This window comes from Sebastes fasciatus, chromosome 15 (genome assembly GCF_043250625.1).
Source record: "Sebastes fasciatus isolate fSebFas1 chromosome 15, fSebFas1.pri, whole genome shotgun sequence".
In the NCBI taxonomy this organism is placed as follows: Eukaryota; Metazoa; Chordata; class Actinopteri; order Perciformes; family Sebastidae; genus Sebastes; species Sebastes fasciatus.
Window position 1 is genome coordinate 17,806,915 of NC_133809.1, and position 24,296 is coordinate 17,831,210.

Genomic DNA, 24,296 nt, shown 5'->3' on the forward strand with positions numbered 1-24,296 from the left:
CTCCACAGGCAGTGAACAGTGGGATAGCATGACAGCACATGTTTGGGTTTTTTTGCAACCAGAAGTGACACAAGAGGGTGGCGCTAAGTAACAACTGAACTCTCAATCAAGACATTGTTAGGCAACCAAAATGTTATACTGAACTTTAATAAACTGAAAACACACTGTCAAATGGTTAAAGTTGTAGATGAAAACACAGACAACTCCCAGACCGAACAACGCTGTGGTAACGACCTGTCAATCACAAGGTAGCCACACCCTAAAGCATCCCCTGCTTTATGGTCTATTTGACTCTAAATGGGACCATAACTTACTAAATGAACATCATGCTGTATTGAAGAAGACTTGAAACTAGCGATTGAGATCATAAACTCATGTTTACAATGTTTACTGAGGAAATAAACCAAGTCAGAAGTAGGCTCATTTTCCCATAGACTTCTATACAATCAGACTTCTTTTTGCAACCAGAGGAGTCACCCCCTGCTGGCTGTTAGATAAAATGCAGGTTTAAGGCACTTCAGCATTGGCTTCACTTTCCAGACCCTGCAGGTTGCCGCATGGTCAGACTTTAGAGAGCTGCCTCCAAAGCCACAGAAGACATAATACAACTGTTTTCACAGGTTGACTGTTGATCATTATGACAAGTAAGCTGATCTTGAAGGGTACATTGGCGGAGTTAAAAAATAAAAACAGTAGAATAGCTAAAGGGGAATTATATTTAGGGTGGATTGTCCCTTTAATCATTTGACATTTTTTATGTTTAGCCTATTGGTTCAGATGGCTGTCAAAACAGTTTTAGTTCAACTTTAATTCATGTAATTCAATGTTTCAAAGTTTCAGCTCAGTGGGACAGGAAAAGCAAAAGTTTGGGGGGCTTTTACAAGTTTTTTTTATTTTCCAGCAGGTCAGAGATGATTAAAATAATCAAGACTTAGACTCATGCAACAATGATGGTTTGACAGCCCAGTAGAGGGGGGTAAATAATAAATATTCTAAGGATGAATAAATTATTTTTGATCCCAAAAACACCTTGCAATCCACTCACACACACACACACACACACACTTTTTGAGAGGAGGGAGGAGGGGGGGGAGGCTGGGGGTTGTCAGCAGACCGATAATTACAATCCATAGTAAAGATGATTTACCACGTCCGTCCCCCAGTGGGGAGGTCTGGGTGGGTCTGGGTGGGTCTCCCTCGGCTGCTGATGAAATTCCGGGGACGGGATCCCCTGGGAGTGTGTGTGCTGCTACATCTGCTGCCCTCGCACACGCACGCACAGGGGGATGGCTCTGGGCATGTCATTAATGCCTCTCCTCCTCTCCTATGTCCTCTTATCCTCCTGCCCGTGAGACCCTCCGTCTGCAGCTTCTCCTTCTTTGTGAGAAGCGTTTAGCAAATATTGATAGTTCTTGGCGCACGGAGGAGATGAAAGGGAGAAGGAGAAGGGGGCTGTCTAAAAAGGAGAGGGGGAATAATCGGTGCACACTGCTTTCATGAATGATTTATGCAGTAGAAAGTAGCCTATATACCTTGGGAAAAAAAGGCATCCGGATTTTCTTGTGTCAGATTTTGAGTCTTTATCTGGTTTTCCCACCAAACTAAAATAAAAGATTCTGAATGCAAACGTGTGTTTAGAATGTAATTAAGGCATTCACAGTCTAGCTGTGTTCAAATGTGGACTAATACAGAGTTTAAACAGTGTAACGGAGAAAAAAAGTCAAGGAAATGTGTCATATATCTGGTTAAAAGTAGAAATAGGTGACCCATGTCCAGGTACTAACTGTATGTTCCAGTTCCCATACTACTATATATTATTTAGTATGCCAGGAAAAGATTTAGGCTACGTTCCAAATTGCATACTTTGCTTCTTACTTTTAGTAGCCTACATACTGCAGCTGCCCTTACAAAGTATATGCACTGTTGCATGCAGTTTGTATGCATACTGCATGCAACAGTGCCTTACAAAGTATACGCACTGTTGCATGCAGTATGCATACAACTGGGACATACTACTTTGTCAAAACATTGCGCCTCGACCTTTGACCCTCTTGCTCATCTCGCTGCGCAGAGGATTGTGGGTCAGAATAGTCAGAAAAGCATGCTGGCTTGCATACTGCAAAATGCGACCGGATGTAGTAGGACATCCTGGTATTTTTGGCATACTGCATTTGACATACTATGTATTGGGCCATACTAAATATTTTCCTGGCATACTAAATATTATGGTAGTATGGGTATAAGAACGCACAGTTGGTATGTCTCAATACATAGTATGTCTAATGCAGTATGCCAAAAATACCAATATGTCCTACTACATCCAGTATGTAAGCCAGCATGCATACTTTTCTGTCTATTCTGACCCACGATCCTCTGCCCAGCAGATATAAAGGTCAAAGGTCAAGGCGCAATGTTATGACAATGTACTATGAATTGTATGCATACTGCATGCAACAGTACGTACCTTGTAAGGAGCTACAGTATGTACTATATGTTAAAAGAAAAAGTATGCGATTTGTCCGGCAGCCTAATTACATTTACTCAAGTAGGCCCACGTACTTAAGTACAAATTCGAGGCCTACTTGAATACTTTACTTGAGTATTTCCATTTTATATAACTTTATACTTCTACTCCATTACATTTGTCTGATGGTAACTAACTAGTTACTTTCAGATTACAATTTTTATTTCTGTCCAGTGAAAACCCTGTATCTCCAGATTTGGTGATTTTGAATTTGAATGTTTAAACTGAAGGAGTAATTGTTCCTTTATGGGTTGAGAAAATTCTCCTATCTCTTAATCTAAATAAACAATTTAAAAATGCTGCTGGATCAGCTGGAAAATGCATTGAAAAACAAAGCTGTTTTTACTTGAACTCATGAATAGTTGACTCTTTAGATATACGTGGTTCTCACAGGACAGCGAGATTAAACTTGCCAACTGTATATAAAGTAATTAAAATGATCACAATCTTAAACATCTACAGCAGCATTAATGCAGCAGTAACATTACTCCAAAAACACCATATATATAATAGTTAAACACTGACAGAGATCATTTTCTGCATGCGTACTTTTACTTTTGATATTTTAAGTCAATAATACATACATTTTTTTTACTTAATGCAAAACTTATATGGAAGTATTCTCACATTGTGGTATTAGTCATTTTACTTAAGTAAATGATCTGAATCCTTCTTCCACCACTGCCCACGTCTAAATATCTGTGTACATCGAACAAACCATAGAACATTTTTCTCTAGTTTGGAAAATTAGATGTAAAATGTCAGCAGATGCAGTGATTTTGTAGCAAGTTTCAGTACTTTGGACAGCGACCGTCCCCGCAGTCTCTCGTCCCATCATCATCATCCCACACGGACTCAACAGAGACAAATGATTCTTTATTGACTTGTTTTAATCAGTACCTTTGAATAGCAGCAACAGTAAAGCAGCAGAAAAGACGGGTGTTACTGCAACAGCAGAGCTGTTAAAAATGTTGTATGTGTGCCAGCAGAATGAAATTACCGAAGCCTGATGATTTTTACAGCCCCCCACAGCTCCTGGACTGCAGTTGGCATTGTAACACAAGGGGGCACAATGAGAGTAGAAGACAGAGAGACACATTAAGGAAACAGAGGAAATCACAGTTGTTCTAAAATCATTTTAAAGTCAGGCCTTGAGAGACGGTTTCCTTTTGTTTTTAAAAGATCCATTCAGAAGCAGCATTTTTTTCCCAAGCTGGCAGCATTTGTCTGACTGGTCAAGTGGTCCTAAACATTTCACAATTTTCTCAAAGAACTGTTGAACTGTTGAGAACCACTTAATCAGAGGGACCACACGCTTCTTCAGGGAAAAGTCTTTCCTTCAAACTGTTGACTCCACTAGTGAAAGAAAAGAAAAAAACAACAGCAGCTAGAATTAGTTTTCTGAAATGATCCGTTGATGGCAGATTTTCAGACCCTACATGTTACAGAAGAAATCTACAGAAACAAGCTGTGTGTAAAGGGTGCTTACCTGTAGAAGGTGAGCTGTGTCCTCGCGGTGGTGTTTCCTTGGTGTCATCCCAGCCCAGAACTGAGTGACTGCAGCGTTTGCAGCTCTTTATATAGTGTTTTGGGGCTAGGTTCATACAAGCCTCTCATTCAGACAGGAATGAGGCCCATGCTGGTCCGACCGGCTGAGCTGGGTTCCACCAGCGAGGAGCTCGACGGAGCAGCCGCCCTTGAGACAGAGATAGCAAATACCAGCCACTGAAGCCTGAGAGGTCACATGCACATATGGCATATTTTTAATGTCATCTTTTAAGATTCATGTCTCATATCTGGTTGATTTATTTCACAGTAGGAGCTCACACATAAAGCTCCACATTGGGTTTGATGTAGTATTTCTCCTAAAGGCCTAACTGCAGTCACAATGAATCCAATTATTATTCAAGACACATTTCTTTAGAGAACACAAAGGGACTGTGCGCACTAAGAGAAATGACCTCCAACAATTGGTTAGACGTGCGCTAATTCATACAGAAAACCATGTCAAATTGGAGATTGCCTCAGCCAGGAGCGGTATATGCAGTTTCATATGAGTTTCAACATTTGGTGCAACACAGTAGCAATCACAGGACACACTGCTTTGAAACAAGAGATTTATTTCTGTTTTTGTTTTTTTCACAGAATGAATACCACCAAATCACTTTCACAAACATCCTTTTTGAATACAGCATTGTGACGATAACCACATTGGTAACAGCAGGAACAAATTCAAGTCATTTAAATTAGTTTGCACACATTAATCACAGACGATTCTTTTACAGATGTTAACATCACAGTGCAAAATAAACTGACCTAGATTGATTTAATTCACTTTTTAAAACCAAACAAGAGTAGCGATGTTTTAACACCGTTTACAAAGATAAGGAAGCACACAAAGCCAATTGTTTTGTCATCGTGGACGCAAATAATATAAGAAGACATTCATTGGAGAGCACAGAAAGTGCAGGCTCACACAATAGTCAGATTTCCCCCTTTTTCCATTTCAAAGAGAGATATGCAACTCTTCCAGCTTGGTAATCAGTGCAAGAAACAGGCTGGATGAGTCTGAAAAGGTTTTTGTAGTACCTGTTTGAACAACAGGAAATGAAAAGCTCTGCTTCGGGGCCGGTGGACAAGTGTTACACGTTGAATAACATCCCAGATAATAAAAAGACAACCTGGTCTTCATTAGTTCATGGCACTTTTCCAGCATCTCACTGTAAAAAAATATGCATAAAAATACAATCTGTGACTGTACCCTGTAGGTTCAGATATCCTGAATATATTGCTATGTTACTTTATAAAGTAATGGTACAGCAAAGTTCTTTAACTCTTTAAGTGCGTATAATAATAATAATAATGATTTAACCACCATCCTGTTGATGGACTAATGGGAGGTTTCAGCTCTCTTCATGTTTAATCCGATTGGACATTCACATACATATACTACTGTGCAACAATCAAAAACATACATGTAGTGTACTGGTTACACAATGTTGTGCTATTAATGGGTATAATCAGTGTAAGCAGCGACGGCTCTAAAAAAGGAAGCAAATCTAAGGATTCATCGTGGCAGCAACTCTGTGAAATTCAACAGGATGGTTTGTCGGACGGCGTGTCGATGGACGGCTTGGGAGGAAGTGGATGCAAACAGAGGACGGTTCCTGTCGGTTGAGGTAGCGTCAGCTCACAGTCCTGTCGAGGTGGCGGTGAACTCGATCACTCCGCTCTGAGACAAAAAGAGAGACAGGATTAACAGGAAGCAGTGGGGAGGTGAGAGGTGGCTCCTGATTACTAGTGTGCACACACACAAGCACAAAGACACACAAAGACACACACTGGTCAGCCTGGTGTAAAACAGGTTTGGCATTCACAGGGTGGACAGGCATTAAAGGTGATCAGAGTTTACCTGATGTGGTTTTGATGAACAACAGAGAGGTTTGAGGCATGCTTTACTTTAAAAAGGTCATGGTTGCTTCTCAAAACCAGGGTCGTAACTAACAATTACTTTAATTATCAATTAATCTGTTGATTGTTTAATGGATTTGTAGACTAAAAGATTAATCGATTAATCATCATAAAATAGAGGAAAAAGTCCAGTCATAATTTCCCAGAAATTGATTTAAATTTGTTTATAAAACAGAGTAAAACCAGGAAATACTCACGTTTTAGAAACTGGAACCTGTAAATGTTTGACATTTTTGCTTTTAGAAAAGGGATTAAAATGGTTTCTGTTTCATTTTCAGTCAACAAACTAATTGATTAATCACTTTTTTATTTAGAAATGTATTTTTCAATTACCAATTTCTCTCTTTTGTTCAATCTTTTGAAATCTCTTTTAATGCATTTTATTACACGGCTTTGTTGAATACTCGATTCTGATTGGTCAATCACGGCGTTCCATGGTCTGTTATTTCTTTATAGCAGACCGTTGCTATGTATAGCAGACCGTTGCTATGGGCTCAGTTCTGATGTCGGACTCTGGCAGACCGTTTTTCTGTCAAATTGTTGATTTCTTAAGTAAGTAGCCGTGTAATAAGTGGGATAATGTACAGGGGTTTCTTTCACAACAATGACCGGCTCGCTGTACATTATCCCTTACTTACTGCGTATCGTGTATGTTATTTAAAGGGGAACACCACCTAAATGAAGAATTCCAATATGTTATTTCCATAGCCTCGGAAAGTTCAATCAATATTTGTGAACATGAGCTACTCTCTCAAAGCCAGAAACAAGAGAAGTAAGTGTCAATCTTGTGATGTCATAGGGTATAAAGTAGGACTGTCAATCGATTAAAATATTTAATCGTGATTAATCTCAAATTAAGCGCACATTTTTTATCTGTTCAAAATGAACTTTAAAAGGGAGATCTGTCAAGTATCTAATACTCTTGTCAACATGGGAGTGGGCAAATATGCTTGCTTTATGCAAATGTATATATATATATATATATATATATATATATATATTTATATTGTAAATCAATTAACAACACAAAACTGACAAATATTGTCCAGAAACCCTCAAAGGTACTGCATTCAGCATAATAAATATACTCAAATCATAACATGGCAAACTGCAGCCCAACAGGCAACAACAGCTGTCAGTGTGTCAGTGTGCTGACTTGACTATGACTTGCCCCAAACTGCATGTGATTATCATAAAGTGGGCATGTCTGTGAAGGGGAGACTCGTGGGTACCCATAGAACCTATTTTCATTCACATATCTTGAGGTCAGAGGTCAAGGGACCCCTTTGAAAATGGCCATGCCTCTCAGTGTCATCTATAACATCTTTCTTTATTCATTGTATATGGAGCAGCTCCACACTTTATACCCTATGACATCACAAATTTGAATTTTAGCACTCTAGTTTTTGGATTTGGGAGAGAGTAGTTCATGTTTACTAATATTTTTTGGACCGTCTTAAACCATAGGAACAACATGTATGAATTTTGAAAATGGGCACAGTTCCCCTTTAAATCATAATATTCACAAGGGCCTCATGGACACTTGGTGATTAGCACTGTCGCAAGCCAGAAAGCCGTTGTTTTAAACGCTAGCAGGGACAACTGAGCCCTTCCTGTACGGAGTTTGATGTTCTCCCACTGTCTGGTGCCAGGTGAACTGGCAGCTCTCAACAGCCTGTAGGTGTGAATGTGTTTGTTGTGTATACATGTGTGTTTTAGTCCTGTGATAGACTGTGACCTATACAGGGGTGTCTTGTAACAATGCATGCTGGTATACACAAGCGGTGTATAAAATGGATGGAAGGATTGCGAATAGACACAAGGGCATGCACAACAAAGAAAAAAAGAGGAGCTAAAGCAAGCATGCTAAAGAGGATCTCATGCTCAATATGGGAAATACACAAACTGGGACACACACGTTCACATCTTATTTACCTCATCATCATCATCATATTCATCATACTCATTAAATTCCCCAAATACTGTCTGAAATTAAACAAAACAAACATGTAATTATAGACAGAGAATTATACCAGTCTGATCGCTATGCTGGCATGCAAATGAAGTTAAAGCTGCTAACAGAAATAGAGATGCTAGAATGGAAATCCTGTAGGGTTACCTTGGGTTTTTTGCTCAAGAGTTGGACTAAAAAGGCCACCACATCCTTTTTGCCAACAGCCTGGGCCTATGACAGGTGAAGAAAAAAAGAATGAATAGTTTCACTTTATGAACTGTGTTATTAAAAGTGGAGTGCATGTGCCGAGAGAACACACCACTCGAAGCGCTGTCTGTCCGTCATAGCCGGGTTTATTCAGATCAGCTCCGGCAAGGCTCCAGATCTCCAGGCCCTCCAGGTCACCGCTGGCTGCCAGGCTGTAATACAGGAGGACATGACAGGGTTATTACAGCGTTTCCCTGAATCAAACAATCAAATAGCCACCGGGTGAAGGACAAGTTGTTGTGTAAAGAGACTTCTCCAAACGGGGTCAGCAAGAGACATACAGGGACAACATCACAGGAATAAATCGATAACGATGGACCTCTTGCCTCGATTGGTTGTTTGTCGTTTTATCTTAATAGCGACACAAGTTCATTGTAGTTTACAAAAGGCGTGTTTCTGAAACTGTGAATTGGAACCATCTCGACAAAAACCTGTCGGGTGTCTCAGGTAGATAAATAACAACAGGGGCCAGCCGGTGTGTCGTACATTTGCCAGCACAGATGCAGAACAGATCCGGAGCTATGCTGCCGGGGAGCATTCCTACAGTTTGTGTAACAGCGGGGCGACTGGTTGAACCTGTGTCAGCTATGTAGGATGGGTCACCGTGATGATGGGCTGAGCAAACGAGCAAGTTGTGACTGTACATGTTGTCTGAAGACACGGTTGTTGTACGTCTCACCTGCACAGTTCAGTTCCCGCTTCATCCAGCCCGTCTCTGGAGAAGTGGGCTCCGGTCTTTCTCAGCAGCTTCACCACCTCCTTGTGCCTAAGTTAGTTAGAGAGAATGCAATAAAGCCATATACTTATTACTGTATATGTGATATACTGTATAATAGCAGATCATTCAGCTGATACTGAAATGATCACCTCGTAAATCCTGCTAAGAAAGATAACTTAGATAGACTATTTTAATTTAATGCCGTTTGACTTTCAATGAGTCAGTGTGGTTTTAGTTTGGCATGTAAGAACAAGTTCCTTATCCCCTGCAATCAACCACCCACGCAGTAGTCACCTGCAGTGACACCTGCAGTGACACTTGTAGTGACAGGAACTTTTCAATAAATCCGAAAAAGCACTAAACATGTTAAGCTCCGAGCTGAGTTTATAAATAAGAGCTGAGCATGCAATGTAATAGAGTTCAAATTGATGCTTAATTGTTTAGAGGTATGTAGAGGCACACACAGCCAAGGGAAATATTAATAGAATGATTTAAACGACTTCCTGTAGAGTCAAGAAGCCAGTATCATCTCATCTGTGAAACTGGGAGCAGGTTGGTCGGACTGGTTCAGAGGACACTCCCCATGTTTGTTCTCAAACCCTTCTTTCTCCATGCATTCTGCCACTCCTTATATGGGCATCGGGCTGTGGTGCACTGTGAAATGTCAGTGACATTTAAAGCGCGTTGGACATGGCGACAAAAACTAAAAACTCCAGTTCTATTACTTAGTGTCATTTCATGAAAAGACATTTTAGGAAGGGCAAAGCAAGCAGAGGTGTGTGTGTGTGTGTGTGTGTGTAGCATCGGAAGCGTAACGACAGGTGCTAGCTGCTCTAATGCATCCCTCTATCATCACAAAAGGAAACAAGTCTATACTTGCAGTGCCAACCGTTAAAATAGGACAACAGCCTTTTGGCACGGCTTCGACAAATACAAACGTTTTCACCCTGAGGCTCAACTTAGCACTAAATCTGAAACATTAAGCGTGGCTTCTCCCTGATAGACATTTACACAGCAATGTCAATGAATGACAAAAAAAAAAAAAAAACAGCTTTGGTAAAAATAAACAGCGTCTAAACTGTCAGATTACAATTAGGCTAATTAGTTTATAATTGTTGCCTGGCCTCTAAACTCCATTACGAGTTGCTCCCCTGGTCTCAAACCCCCTCTGACAGCCGCGGCTCCCTTCCTGTCATTTAAGCAGAGCCACGTTCTCTACCTTGCAGCAGCTCATTTAATGAAGTTTCCCTCTACAGCAGCTATTAACAACATATTTTCAGGAAATACTCGATGTTTGCTAATGGCCAAAGGGGGATTGTAAATGTTGCGTTTGCAACTTCATAAATGGCATTATTACTCTAACAGACGGATAAAAACTAACACATCAGCCCTTATTCTTTAAAATGAGTTTTACCTGAAGCGCACGGCGTTGCTTAGGGGTGTGTCCCCGTAGCGATCTTTAGCGTAGACTGTAGCTCCGTTATTCAGTAGGTACTCCACCAGTTTGAGGTGGCCCTCACACGCGGCAATATGTAGGGGTGTACGTCCATCGTAGTCACCCAGACAGAAGTTACTGCCCTGTGCCGAAGACAAACATGAACACATTAGTGTGCTTCACCTTGTGGTTAAAGGATAAGGCTGATGATCATCTAGATTTATCCTTATTGTCAACAAATCTGAAATAATATGGAAAGCCAACAATAAATTGATCCTATTAATAAGTATGATGTGTGAGGCCAAAGCATGATATAGCTTTTTCCTTCGTGCCTTAGAGCTTACTTGTCCACAAACTATTAAAAACACATCAATAAAGCACACAGTGGCACTGGGTGTCATGTTCCCTTCGTTACAATGAACACTGGTGCTGTAGTTTACAATGAATGAGGCTGAGTGCCACAGACAGAGTAGGAAAGTTGAGAGATATTGAGAGATTGTTGTTTTTTGTTGTTTTATAGGACGTGTTGACAATAACAAAAACATAAAATATCGCCAGCCTTATCCTTTAATACATTTCTGTAACCTTATTTATAGGGCTGCAGCTAACGATTATTTTTATTGTTGATTTATCTGTTGCTTATTTTCTTGATTAATCGATTAGTTGTTTGGTCTATAATGTCAGAAAAATGTGAATCTGTGTTTCCTAAAGCCCAAGATGACGTCCTCAAATGTCTTGTTTTGTCCACAACTCAAAGATATTCAGTTTACTGTCATAGAGGAGTAAAGAAACCAGGAAATATTCACATTTAAGAAGCTGGAATCAGAATTTAGACTTTTTTTTCTTTAAAAAAATTACTCAAACCCATTAATCAATTATCAAATTAGTTAGCGATTAATTTAATAGTTGACAACTAATCGATTAATCGTTGCAGCTCTATTTCTTTATCACTGTTCAGCAGCACATGTAGAGGCAACAAACAAATAAATGAGGAGTAGGAGGATGAATGAAAATCAAAGTGAAAAAAGAAATGGCCAAAGTTCATCACAAGCAGATTTCTGTGGGGAGATGAATATAGCACATTTAGTAGCACATTTACAGTTTTGATTTGTCCATAGAAACTGTAGGCTGATCCAAGCAGTGACTGCATACAAGTCGAGCCACATACAAACATGCACACGTGACCGCTCGGGCAACTCTAGGCCTGCCTTACCAGTCCAGCCTCATGTTTTGTGAGGCTGTGTGTTATTTCCCATACCCCTCTATTACGGGATAGTAGTGACCCTGGAAAAAAAAGGTTCACCTTGGTGCGTTAACCCTACAAAACAAACAGATCGAGGTAAGACTGGTAAAATGCTGCTCTGCTGGCTTAAAAGCCGAGTGCTAAGCTGTGTTTAGAGTGTCATAGCCTAGGAAGGTTGATAGCTAATCCATTTAATACAGTGATAGCTTCAATTTCTTACTGTGTGTTTGCTAGAGAGAACAACAGCACCTATACATGTGCATGAGAATGGCACTAACATCTCTCTCTAGGAGAGAAAGTAGAAAAAAATGAAGAGAAAAGTGAAAAGGGGCTGCTCAAAGCTCTGTTTGCACTTTTACTAAAAGAGGCACATTATTTATTTGTATTATTTTATTTATTTCAGTCAGAAGATTCTATCTAGTTTTCTTTTATTTGAAATATAGGCCTTAGTTTCATCGTGTTAGCACTAATTTTATTATGGTAAAAATATCATTTGGTTTATTTAAAAGTTCAATGTGTTTTAATTATATTTGATAGAAGTAGGGGTTAGGGCTATAGAGTGAAATTTAGTCATTATGAGGTTCGGGCCGTTGATAACCCCATGGTGTGAGTAGGGTTATTAAAGGGTTATTACGTGCTTGACAAACAGTCAAAAACAGGTAGTGATTATCAACTCTACGTGTGTAACTGAGATCGTAGTGTACCATTTCCTTTAGGGCATCGAAGGCCTCTATGTCTCCGATCTTCGCAGCAGCACACGCCAGAGGGGGAGTCAGGGCATCACGGATGGCTTCCAGCTCCTGTCGACAACACAGACTTTAATCAGAAAACTACTACTCGTCTGAATGTGTAAAAATTAATTAACTTCACGTTTTGGAATGATGGGTTCAACATTGCATGCATAATAGCAGTTTGTTTGGTGAAGTGATAGGTAGTCACATTATGTACGTCTCTGTATAGGCGGCGGCGCTCACCGCCTTGCAGCTGACGCTTAGAGACTTGGCGATGACCTGGATGAAGCGGCTGTCGCTCAGACACAACTTGGCTCCTGCCAAGTCAGAGGTCATCTCACCTCGCAGGTTCTGAGCCATCATCTGGACAGAATAACACACACACCTGAGCTTCACATTTTTTCCTGATTATTATTATTATTATTATTATTATCTTATATGTGGAGATCCTGTTAATCTACAAACTCTCTCTACAGACTTTAAGTGTTAAAAGCGATGCTACTTTTGAAAGTAGACACCAACCTTTTTCTTGGCATCCAGAGTTATGTCTTTCTTGGCCAGTACGTAGGACAGCTTTGACAAGGCAGCCTCTGGAGTCATGTCACCACCAGCTATCAGCCCTGCATCCATCAACACCTGAGAAGTCATAGGTATATATATATAAGACGTGATTGATTCTCTCAACTGGACAGTCTCTCCATTTGGTAAAAATGGGGCAGGATTGAGTGGTACGTGTCGTGACATGCCTTGCCAGTGTTGTAAGATGCAGACACGGTCCCCCTCAGACACTGGGTGCAGTTGATGATGATGACACCGGAGTCGGTGGCCTTCTTCAGCTCATTCAGCAGGTCAGGACGGTTATCGGGGGCATTTCCACTGCCGTAGGTCTCCAGTACCACACCCTCCATGGGCGGCTGCAGGAAAGCCTTCACCTGGACGCAGACATACAAAGCATTCACATTATAAACTCCCCAAGATTTACAGCCAACTGGACTGGCTTCTCAACTGTGTAGAAATCAAATTGAGGAATTAGTATTCCATGTTATTTTTCCTGCAGCCCCTTTCACTCCGATGCATGAGACCATCCACTCTCCTAAAAGCCCATCTGGTGCCGTCTATGCAACCAGTATCTCAGTCACTGGTTGGCTGGCACCGGGAGGCCCTATACCACATCATTAGCCATGGCGTCTGACTAGAATGGCAGATGACTGAAATGGCAGGAAGGAGGGCAATTAATCTGAAGGTGTTAGCAAGCATAAAGTCACTTGGCAAAGCAGTCACCATAAAACATAAGAAGAAGGTGACATTAAAAGTGCCAGGTTCGGTCAGGATTTTTTTGACGTGGTAAGCAGTTTGACAAGAAATGTTTTGACGCAGATTACCAATGAAGCTCTCATACGACGAGAGCCTGGTGCATAATCAAAACAGCGCCTCGTAAAAGGCAGTTAAAGGCCGTAAGGAAGTCTTGATAGCCGAGCTGGGCAGTGGGAGCAGATTGAGACAGTAAAGTTGCTCTCCCAGCAGCCTCTGCAGGGGGGAGGTGCAGCTAAACGTTACAGTATCTACGCCAGTCCTCCCTCTTTACAGGGTGATTGGTCATGGCCCATAACTCCTTCTCATCTTTCTCTGGGCTGAGCTTTGATGGCAGTTTACATGACCGGGGAAGGTAACGGAAGACGGGTAATAGCGCAATTAAATTAAAGTTAACTATATTTTATTGCAGTTAGACAAAACAGCAGTTTTGAGCAGTCGGTTACTTTTGAAGAACATATCTTTAATTACACGGAGAAGGAAAACTTTGCACCATGCTGTTAACATTTCTAATTTACTCCTTTCATCAGTTGACTAAATAGAATCTTTGTGTAATTATCCATAAATAATTAAAAGAAATTAGATTATACTCTTGAGATAAAGTGAATTTTAGTGTTATATTTTTAAAGCAGGTAATGAGTGATCTATAATGTGATTCTTTTGTCTGTGCGTACCACAAACAGTCTGGACAGATCAGTCAAGTCTGTGCAAGAACAAATACATCAAACTATGAGCTGCTGAATGATTCCCCAATGAGGAAAAAATGATTCTGCTGTGTGTCACATCAACCAAAGACCAAAGGCAACAGCTGTGACCGAGACAGAGTAAACATCTCTGGTCCGGTTGAGTTCAGCTGAGCGACTCACAGTAGCAGAAGTGATTCCTGGGAAGAGCCGGAGCAGGCCCACGTTCCTGTTCAGCTCAGTGCTCACGTGAAACTTTGCTGTGGTGTTTGCCCTCCACACTGTGTCCCAGTTGACTAAAAGGAACAGATGGAGAGAAAAAAAACAGATTAAAAGTGAAGAAAAGTAGCATTTATTTTCCACATGACGACAGACCCATTACATCAACGGCTTACTTGTAATGTCCACTTCACAAACGACCAGAGGAGGCAAGTTAGGAGAGGAGAACGCATTGAAACTCCCAGCATCCACCTTGGTCACACGGTTCCCTCTGTAGAGTTTGTTGTAGAAATACAAGCACACCTGAATAGAGACAAAGATGTATTTAAGGCACAACATTCGCTCTTCTACAAGGACAAAATCCCTTTAACATATACATGAAAACCTGTGAGAACACATCTAAAGATGGAACTGTTTTATCAAAACTCATTTAGAGCTGCAACATTAATCGATTAGTTGTCAACTGTTTTGATAATCGATTAAACAGTTTGAGTTGTTAAAAAAAAATCCTGATTCCAGCTTCAGCATATTTTCTGGTTGCTTTTCTCCTCTATGACAGTGAACTGAGTTTGTGGACAAAACAGTGTTTTACTGCACTTTGGTGGTAGGTAGATGGACACAGATAACTCTTTTCAGCGTTGTTCCTGTTCTGGTATTTGTCGTTCAGTATTGCGAAACACCGACGTTAGAAAGCATTGTCATCAGACAAGTCGTTTAGCGGAGCTTTTGTTACCTTTTGAATGCCCGCAAAAGAAAGTCACATCTAGAGTCTCATATTCATTTTCTCTCTTACATTCACAAATACAGAAATTCTTCATTTTCCCTCTTTGAGGCTGCCAAATTAAATGATTTTAATAATCTAATATTGAGTATGTGAGGAGCATTTATGTCCCATCTCCTTTTTTTTCTTCTCCTCACCTCAGGAATGACAAACTGGCCAGCAATCAGCAGCGCCCCCAGCAGGTTGTCTCTGCCGTCATTCCTCATCTCATAGATCGGCACCTGAGCAGAGATAAAAGTTTCTCGTCTTAAGGAGGGCAGGAATTATTTAAAATGCTGCAGACACATTTTGGGTCATTTTGTGTTAGACCCTTGAGGACAGCAGCTCTTACCTGTGATCCGGTGAGAATGATTGGTTTGCCCAAATGTTCACACATGAAGGACAGGGCAGAGGCAGTGTAAGCCATGGTGTCTGTGCCGTGGAGGATCACAAAACCATCGTAGTTTTCATAGTTTTTCTAGACAAGAAAAACATAATGCGGATCATTTTAGATGGCAGCATGAATACAATGCTTTTTTTCCTACCATTTTATATGCTGTATTTTATGAGCTCTATGAATCTTATAGGCTTAATTGATGCCTAGCTTTTAAAAAGCAGAAATTATAAGTTGTTTATTTAGAAATGGTTCCAGCAGAAAGTACCTCAATGTCCTTTCCAAATCGACCCCAGTCATCTGTGGTCATATTGGAGGAGTCCAGCAAAGGACTGTACTCTACAATATTGTAGATTATCCTCTTATTCTCTTTACTCAGCCTGGAAGAGAGAGCAGTTCATTATAGAGGAGTTTCTGTGGTTATATACACACATTTAATTATCTATACACAAACAAAACAGGACAAACAACCCAAAATAAATCAGTAATTTTAGTCGACGTTCACTCCAAAAACCACATAAAAGGACACAAGGTTAAACAAATGATTGTTATCTCCACTGTGGCAAATGATTATTTGTCTTCAACATGCTCGTTTAACAAAGTCGGATCAAGTTCTGGTTAAATTTTAAGAAGTGAGTTTAAAGAAGGATAGGAAGAATGCTGAAAACCAAGCTGACTTTATGAAGCGAGACAAAGTCTATTTAGCCGGGCCTTCTGTCTCAGCAGCAGGGTGCCAAAACCTGTTTCAGACACACAGAGAGAGAGAGAGTTTTGGAAGTGTAAAAAGGGAGGGGCACGGTTGGCATACGGTTAAAGAGAGAAAGCACTTTTAAAATTTGCCATTTTTCCTTTCTGCTGGTAATGTTGTGTGGAGCTTTACCGCTGTGTATTGTAAACACAGGCCGGGCTGAGGGATGTCAGGGTGGCTGATTTGATATATCTTCAGGGTTATTTGTGTCATCAGGTTAGGGCGAAAGTCCATGTTTCTTTTTCCTTCTTATTACAAGGGAGGGAGCCTTTCATGTATACATATCGATGTCGCCTCTAAGTGGAGTTTAACTCGGGCGTCCCACGGCCTCACCTGCGACAATACGTATAAAGCGGCGTGACCGGCTAAAGAGCCGTGGAAAGATTTTCTTTTTAATCTCCCTTTTAAAGAAACAGGGTGGGACACCCACCTCCCCCCCACGCACACACACATTACCATAGGGCAGCCTTATAACATGAAGATAGGAGCTGAATGGAACAGCAGGGGGACGGTTCACCCAACCAGGGGTCCTACAGGCACTCCTCTAATTAGCCTCAAGTCCACACACGACCCTACAACATATGTTTTTCATAATCTGGAAGCCACAAGAAAAATACTATTTAAATCACCAATTATTCATCTATCTGGCAGTGTACCCTAAGGTGTACATATTATTAGCATACTCGTGCTAAGATGCCCCATAGCTTAAGAATAATGAATGTCTGTGTGTGTATATGCATGACTGGGGACTCGAGAGGTGGAGGAACAGGGTTGGAGGTGGGGGGGGGGGGCAAACAGCCTTGTGGCGTTGCCTCTCAACATAAAGCTTTTCAATAAATCAATAAACTAATTCCCTCCTTCAACATGGGCTGGTACTGCTTACAGTATTAGACTTGCGTATGAGCCTACATCCGTTGATATTATTAACATTTAGCCAACTCAAGGATGAGCAAATATGGAAAAGGAGATCATGCTCTATTTGCTGAAGGTGTGAACAGTCCTCCAAAATAATTTTAATAAGCCTTCCAAACAGATCTTTACCATACATCCCACTGCCGTTCAGACAGTTTTCACAGTCGACATGAAGGCGGTATGGAAATGAGTGAGTGAGGGTAAGTTTCGGGTAAAAGGCGCCGCCACTATCGCTGACAATTAAGAGGCCGTTGATCGGCTGGGGGCTCCGCTCTCACTGCTCCACAGCACATGCACCAGACGTCAAGACAACGTGGATTAAACAAACAGCAATAGAGTAGATTAGCCTTGCTTCTCAAACAAAACTTCGAGGAAACATTAGTTTATCTCAGCTGGGCTGCTCCTCTGCCACACATTAAGGCAGCTGGCTTGTTGGTGACATTAGCTTTAAGTGTGTGAGTAAGAGAGACACAAATATTACTTCAGGCAATACACAGCTCCGTGCACCTGTGTCCTTCCTGGTATTTAAGGCCACGTTGGCATGCATTACCCGTCAGGCAAGCACACCCAAACATTTGGTCTCCGCAGAGACATCAAACCACTCTCAAGACACAGCGCAGGCACACACAATGTAACCAGCGCTACAGCACCCGTGAAATAGACGGTCAGAATGGGGCGTTGGCTTCCTGTTGAAGCAACAAAAGCAGTTTAGCGTCATTAAAACCGTTGAGGACAGCGAGTCGTTTCCATTCAGTTTCTGCTTTTTCTGATATAAACTGTAAAGTGCACTGTATGAAGACAATAATACAAACTGTACTCTTTGGGTATAAACTAATAGTCATGATTACAAGGTGCAGTGTTTATCAACTCCAACATGATTTAACCTACAGTACACATTTCATTCTCTTCACAGTGGTCTGCACATACTGTAGAAACAACATGATTTCGGCCTGGTTTAGCTCTCCAGGGCAAATAACTCTATAGTAGATGAAGTGTAACATTTTTCCGGGTTTCCACTGAGAAGTGTCTGGTAATTTTAGTCGCGGGACTACTTTTCAAGGAACTAAAAGGTTCCTTCAGCCCATTGTTGTCTAGGTTTCTATAGCAGTCTAAAGACCTTAGAAGATTAGGCAAATTAGTCCGCTGACATATGAAAAAGAAGATGACAGGTAGTGAAATTAATTGTGATGGAAGTATATGGAAAATAAAGTGCATGACAATCTTTTAAGTTCAATATAAGTGATAAACATTTTGAATTTGCATTTGACAATTACCTTTGTTGTTACTGTACACTGATTTACATACGTAAAGCCAACAATACTTGCTGCCTCTGTGATCACCGCTGACCTTGCATGATGCTCACATGATAATCTTCAAGGTACCAGATAATTACACTTTGAATCAAATATCAAATAAAGCTTGCAAATGACAAAAAATAAAACCAAATGGCTTTGAAACTGGTTAAAAAGAAACATTGTATGTGTTTGTGACTCTGACTTTAAGGTTTTTTTAGCATCTAAAAGATGCCCATAATATATATATAAACATAAAATGTCTTGAAGTAGAAGATATTACACATACAATCAGAACATGAATCCTTACTCTCTGTAGACAAGAGCATGGTAGTGTGAGGAGCAGAACTAGGGATGCACCGATCCAACGTTTTCAGTCCCGATATTGATACCGAGTACCGATCCGATACCAGTGTTTAACTAATAAGCTGTATGGCTCAAGGTGTGGAAGTGACTGGGCTCATTCTCTTACGTGTAAGGCAACATCAGGCTTAAATTTAACATTTACTGAATTATTATTTATTATCAAAATAATAAATTGTACACCAGCAACTTGGCAAAAAAAAAATCTTCAAAATGAAAAGGAATTATAATTTTAACGCAGCAACAAATTGGTCAAAATGTGAACAGGAGTTAAAATTCCAGTATGTAATGTTTATAGTATACAAACATAACATTTTAATAAATCGGCCCCATTGTCACTGATATCCGATCCATCTATTTGAGTCAGTATCGGCCTGATATGCAATCCGGTATCCGTGCATCCCTAAGCAGAACATAGATTATTGTCATTTTTCTGAATAAAGTTATATAGCTACGTGCTGACTGAGCAGGGAGTAATTCTGGGTGCACTTACGGCAGGACCAGGCTGTTCTCAGATCCGTAGTAGTCATAGAGGCAGGTCTGCTGGGCGTACAACTCATCGTGTAGTATGGGCAACTTACGCAAGCTCTGAACAAAAGAATTGGCTTGTGGGGCGAGCACTGTGGGGGACAGGGATAGAAAAAAAAGGGGGTTATTGTAATATTTCATAGCTTGTTTATCAGTAACAGTTTAGGAGAATAGTATAAGGGCTTTACAATCAGCTCAACACCAAACACCAGTCTCATACTGAACCCTAGTGGTAAATGTGAGAAATGTCATTATTGCAGGGGCTGAAAATTACCCCTAAATTATGATTCTTAAGTTAATCGTTTTTAGGCCATTGAACTAGGCACATGTCTAAAGTGAAGAACTGCTAATACATTGCACTACTGCTGCTGTAGAAGAGTTGAATGAAAGCCAGCATCTTCATTACAATTTAAATGAGAGACACGTGGCGGCTGACAGCCACATGAGCATAGAGGGAAGGGATCAACTTTCTCCGAAGTTTGGTCTGAGGGGACGCCCACAGTCTCAGACTCAAATGGCACACAAAGTGAACACGTATTGATGATCCAAAGTAGACTCAACCCATGTTTCAGTTACTGGGACATGGCCTTGGTTTGGGAGAGTCATTTCAAAATTCAGTGAAAAGCAGTTGTCAATATATATTTCACTCTGAACTAGCAGATTGAATGGCTAGAAATGTATGATTCTAGGGTCTTTAAACATAAATGTGAGGACACCATGAGTAGTGTGCATTTTGGTGCATATACTGTACATGTCGATTTATGGACCTACAATCCACATTTAAGCATAATCTGTTAGTGTGCTTCATAACCAGGCCATTTAATCAGATTTAGAGACAAGCCTACAATCTCAACCAGACTCCATTCTTTTTTAAGTCCTGTAATAATCTTGCACATGTTCAATTTTACCTTTGGATGCAGTAGCCTCACAACATGCTTTAGATGTTGCCTCATGTCAACATCTAGTTATTCATTGAGAGAATATGTGACATTGGAGTTGGTCCTGCAGTTTTCTGGGAGCTTGTTCCAGATATTTGGAAAAGAAAAAAAAGAGGAATAAAAGATGAATTTTCTTGTTGATTTTTTTTTTTTTAACTGCAGAAAAGTCACTTGGAGCTGATTCTCTACTCTGGCCTGGGAACGCCTCAGGATCCCCCAGTCAGAGCTGGTTAATGTGGCCCGGGAAAGGGAAGTTTGGGGTCCCCTGCTGGAGCTGTTGCCCCCGCGACCCGATCCCGGATAAGCGGTTGAAGATGGATGGATGGATGGATGGATGTTCAATTTTGCACAGCTACATTTGCACATTTACTACCTCAATTTTCTTTTTTCTTTTTTTTATTGAAGAACAAAACACTGTATCTTGCACACTTTTCTAATGTCTAGTTTGTTTTTGCACACTTGCTAATGTTTATAATTTCGATATTTTTATGCAAGTTGTAGTAGTAAGGGTATATTTATAACGTATTCCAGTATTCTGTGCATTGACCTGTACATTGCTTGGATAACCTACTGCTGTAACACAATAATTTCCCAATTTGGGATCAATAAAGTGCATCTATCTATCTATCAATAACAATACAATTTTATTATATAACATTGTCACAACAACAAACCCCTTTAGGCTATATGGTAAATACTAAGTAAATAAGGAAGTGAAACGTTGATGGAGGGGTGGTTTTGCTCTAACGTGACCCTGAAGCTGACAGAACCTTTGGATGCAGTAGCCTCACAACATGCTTTAGATGTTGCCTCATGTCAACATCTAGTTATTCATTGAGAGAATATGTGACATTGGAGTTGGTCCTGCAGTTTTCTGGGAGCTTGTTCCAGATATTTGGTGCATAAAACTGAACGCTGATCTTCTTCATGTTTAGTTGTGACTCTGGGGACACTAAGCAGACCTGATCCAGATGACCTGAGAGGTCTGGATGGTTCATAACATAGCAGAAGATCAGAAATGTATTTTAGCCCTAAACCATTTAGTGCTTTGTAAACCAGCAGGAGTATTTTGAAATCAATTCTCAGAGAGACAGGGAGCCAGTGTAGAGACAGTTTTGCTCATATGTACACCTGTAGCTGAAAACAACAGACACTGAGTACAAATATAATATCAATAGAATGTGCAATACTTCTTTTTATATTCTCATGTGCAATATCACTGTTCATTGTGTGCAATATTAATGTCCAACATGTGCAATATTACTTATTTTTCTGTTTGTTAGCTTACTTTACCTTTTTTATTTTACTTATCTTATCTTATTAACTCATTTTAACTTAATGTATCTTACTTAATTGTTATTCTATTAGGCACTAGTGCTAGAAATAGTACTTTTTTTATTTTATACTCTTGTATTTTATACACTTGAACTTGTTGTAATTTTGTTATATTTTTGAGCAATCTCTGGCACAAGAATTTCCTTTGGATTAATAAAGTTCTATCTTATATTATTTTTCCTTTTATATTCACCAGAGAGCCACTTTGTAGAATTAAAAAGTCATGCTTTCTATCATTATTTGACCAATAATTTGGTCTGATAATCAGCCTTAAAATGTATTTTAAAACTGTTAAGAACAATTTGAAAAGTGTTTTTCCACGTCTGTATTTTTTTTTTTTTATCTTACTTTGCCTTTTTTATTTTACTTATCTTATCTTATTTACTCATTTTACTAAATGTATCTTACTTAATTGTTATTCTATTAGGCACTGGTGCTAGAAATAGTACTTTTTTATTGTATACACTTGAATTTGTAATTTTGTTATATTTATTAGCAATCTCTGGCACAAGAATTTCCTTCGGGATTAATAAAGTTCTATCTTATCTTATCTTATTTTATAGTGTCCTTTAGCATGCGAGCTGTTATAAGCTATAGCTTGGGCTGTGTAGTTAAGCTGTTTGCAGGACTATTTTTGGATGCATGTTGTTGTCACGTTGACTCTATGTGCGCATGCTAGCTGTAACATGATAGCAGGTGCTAACTCCTGTGCTAGCAGAGCTGTCACACTGTAGCTGCTCCACCCTTTGGATGTATAAGGACACAGATAAATAGATACCATTATCATGAAGTGTCATCCCGATGGTTCCTCCGGTGTTGATGACCAGGACTCGAGCCTCGAGGGCGGACGTCGGTGAAGTGGCCGCCGCCGGTTCAATCGTCTCAAACGAGCTGCAGCTAGACAACTGTCTCCTTCGACATGGATGCAGCTGGAGATTTCTCAGAGAACTAATATCGTTCACTTCTGTCAGGTCCAGTTTAGGCTGAGACAGAGCCCGGGCCAGAGATGTCAGGTTGTTGATGCTGTTGTCCGCCATGATGAAGATTAAAGGTGCCCCGTTATAAAGCGCTAGTTCACAACACGGTGGTCTTCACTAGCTGGAAGCACGCTGACACACGGTACCGCTTCCCTGCTCTTTTATTCTGAAAAACAGCTTCCATCGTTATCATGTGATGTATTAAACAGAGGGCGGTACCGTCATTTAGTTAATGTAGCCTGCAGTACTTGATTCTTCCTCATCTAGCACCCCTCTCTCTAATTTTGCCCTTGAAACGCGCTGATGGACAAGTGTCCACCGTGACGTCACTGAGTTGGGCGTGGCCTCAAGAGCAACAAACTTCATATGTCCATAGAGGGGCAGGCACAGGTGTTACAATAAAACTGCAGAATATATTTGTACGGATTTGTTTTGAATAATATTATATCTGAATAATATTTACTAAATAAGAATACTGCAAATTTGCATGCAACAGATAAAATCCTTAAAGCTGCAGTGGGTAGAAAAAATATGATTTCAAAAGTTGTTTTTATAAAACGGTAGTGCAGCTATTCTCAACCCCTGGGCCGGGGCCCACTGGTGGGCCTCAGAGTCCACCTAGTGGGCCGTGGAGGACCCGCCAAATGGTTACATTAACCTCTTAAAAATCCGATGGCCGCTATTCTGTCTTTCAGAGGATGTAGCGGGCTCAGTTTTAAATCTACCGGTATCATAGGAAACTAACAAACCTAAAGAATCCATTGGTCCCAACCGTGTCTTGCCATCTTGTCGGGAAGGAGGCTAAATAACGCTCCAAATATACACTGAATTTTGGCGAGGAAAAACTGTCATGGCCATTTTCAGACGGGTCTCATGACCTCTGACCTCAAGATATAAAATGGGTTCAATGGGTACCCACGAGTCTCCCCTTTACAGACATATATGTCTTGGATGCAGTGACACAAAGTTGGTTGTGGTTTTTGAAATGGAAAAAAATGTTGTTGGAGCCCAGTTTGTAATTTATTTAGGAAGGTGGTCCTCGGAAATGTTTTTAACAATCAGAAGTGGGCCTCAGGATACAGAAGGTTGAGAACCGCTGCAGTAGTGCATGAGACAGGTAATATGAAAAAAATTCATGTGCGTCTGTGTCTTCTGGTCCTCCGGGGCTCCTAACAAAATCTGCAAGATTTCACAGACAGGAGGAAAACAACCAATCAGAGCTGGAGCCTGCCGTCTCTGAGCAGCTGTCAATCACTCTCAAACTCTGATCAAACAGTTAAACTAGGCAGCGCTGATCAAATATGAATCAATATTATAATAGCATAAACATTCTGCCTACTGCAGGTTTAATATGATGTCAAAAATTCAAAGAAATACATAAGACAGACAGATAATTGTATTAAAAGTTCCTAAAAACAACAACATGAACTCATATCTGATGCAACATTCAAATAATCTGCTCAAATTTCATCCAAATCACTCGTTTTACACAA

The 24,296-nt window shown here is 40.3% G+C and overlaps 1 protein-coding gene across 5 annotated transcripts; it reads right to left on the reverse strand.

The window, feature by feature from the left end:
- Positions 1–4,627: 4,627 nt before the first annotated feature.
- On the reverse strand, positions 4,628–23,087 carry aspg (asparaginase homolog (S. cerevisiae)). 5 transcript variants are annotated; one of them, XM_074661655.1, is made up of 19 exons: positions 22,605–23,087; positions 19,519–19,645; positions 18,021–18,056; positions 15,979–16,090; positions 15,669–15,794; positions 15,475–15,558; positions 14,733–14,859; positions 14,521–14,633; positions 13,090–13,275; positions 12,866–12,979; positions 12,587–12,706; positions 12,317–12,412; positions 10,349–10,512; positions 8,896–8,982; positions 8,269–8,368; positions 8,115–8,180; positions 7,931–7,981; positions 6,193–6,209; positions 4,628–5,756 (listed from the first exon to the last, which is right to left on the reverse strand). In XM_074661655.1, exons 1-19 carry the CDS (start codon positions 22,861–22,863, stop codon positions 5,747–5,749), a joined length of 1,995 nt encoding a protein of 664 aa, XP_074517756.1. In that variant the 5' UTR covers positions 22,864–23,087; the 3' UTR covers positions 4,628–5,746. The 5 variants fall into 5 exon arrangements, with proteins under 5 accessions (XP_074517756.1, XP_074517759.1, XP_074517755.1 ...); XM_074661658.1 differs by lacking the exon at positions 7,931–7,981; XM_074661654.1 differs by lacking the exon at positions 6,193–6,209.
- Between the last annotated feature and the right edge of the window lie 1,209 nt (positions 23,088–24,296).

What these genes read in the sequence shown, in the direction of transcription:
- aspg (XM_074661654.1), bottom strand. Translation starts at nt 22,863, where the DNA reads ATGGCGGACAACAGCATCAACAACCTGACATCTCTGGCCCGGGCTCTG. An exon ending in CAGGAATCACTTCTGCTACT is followed by an intron (nt 13,276 to 14,520) that starts GTGAGTCGCTCA and finishes GTCTGCGTCCAG; the next exon opens with GTGAAGGCTTTCCTGCAGCC. An exon ending in GCGGGAACTGAACTGTGCAG is followed by an intron (nt 8,369 to 8,895) that starts GTGAGACGTACA and finishes CCTGTATTACAG; the next exon opens with CCTGGCAGCCAGCGGTGACC.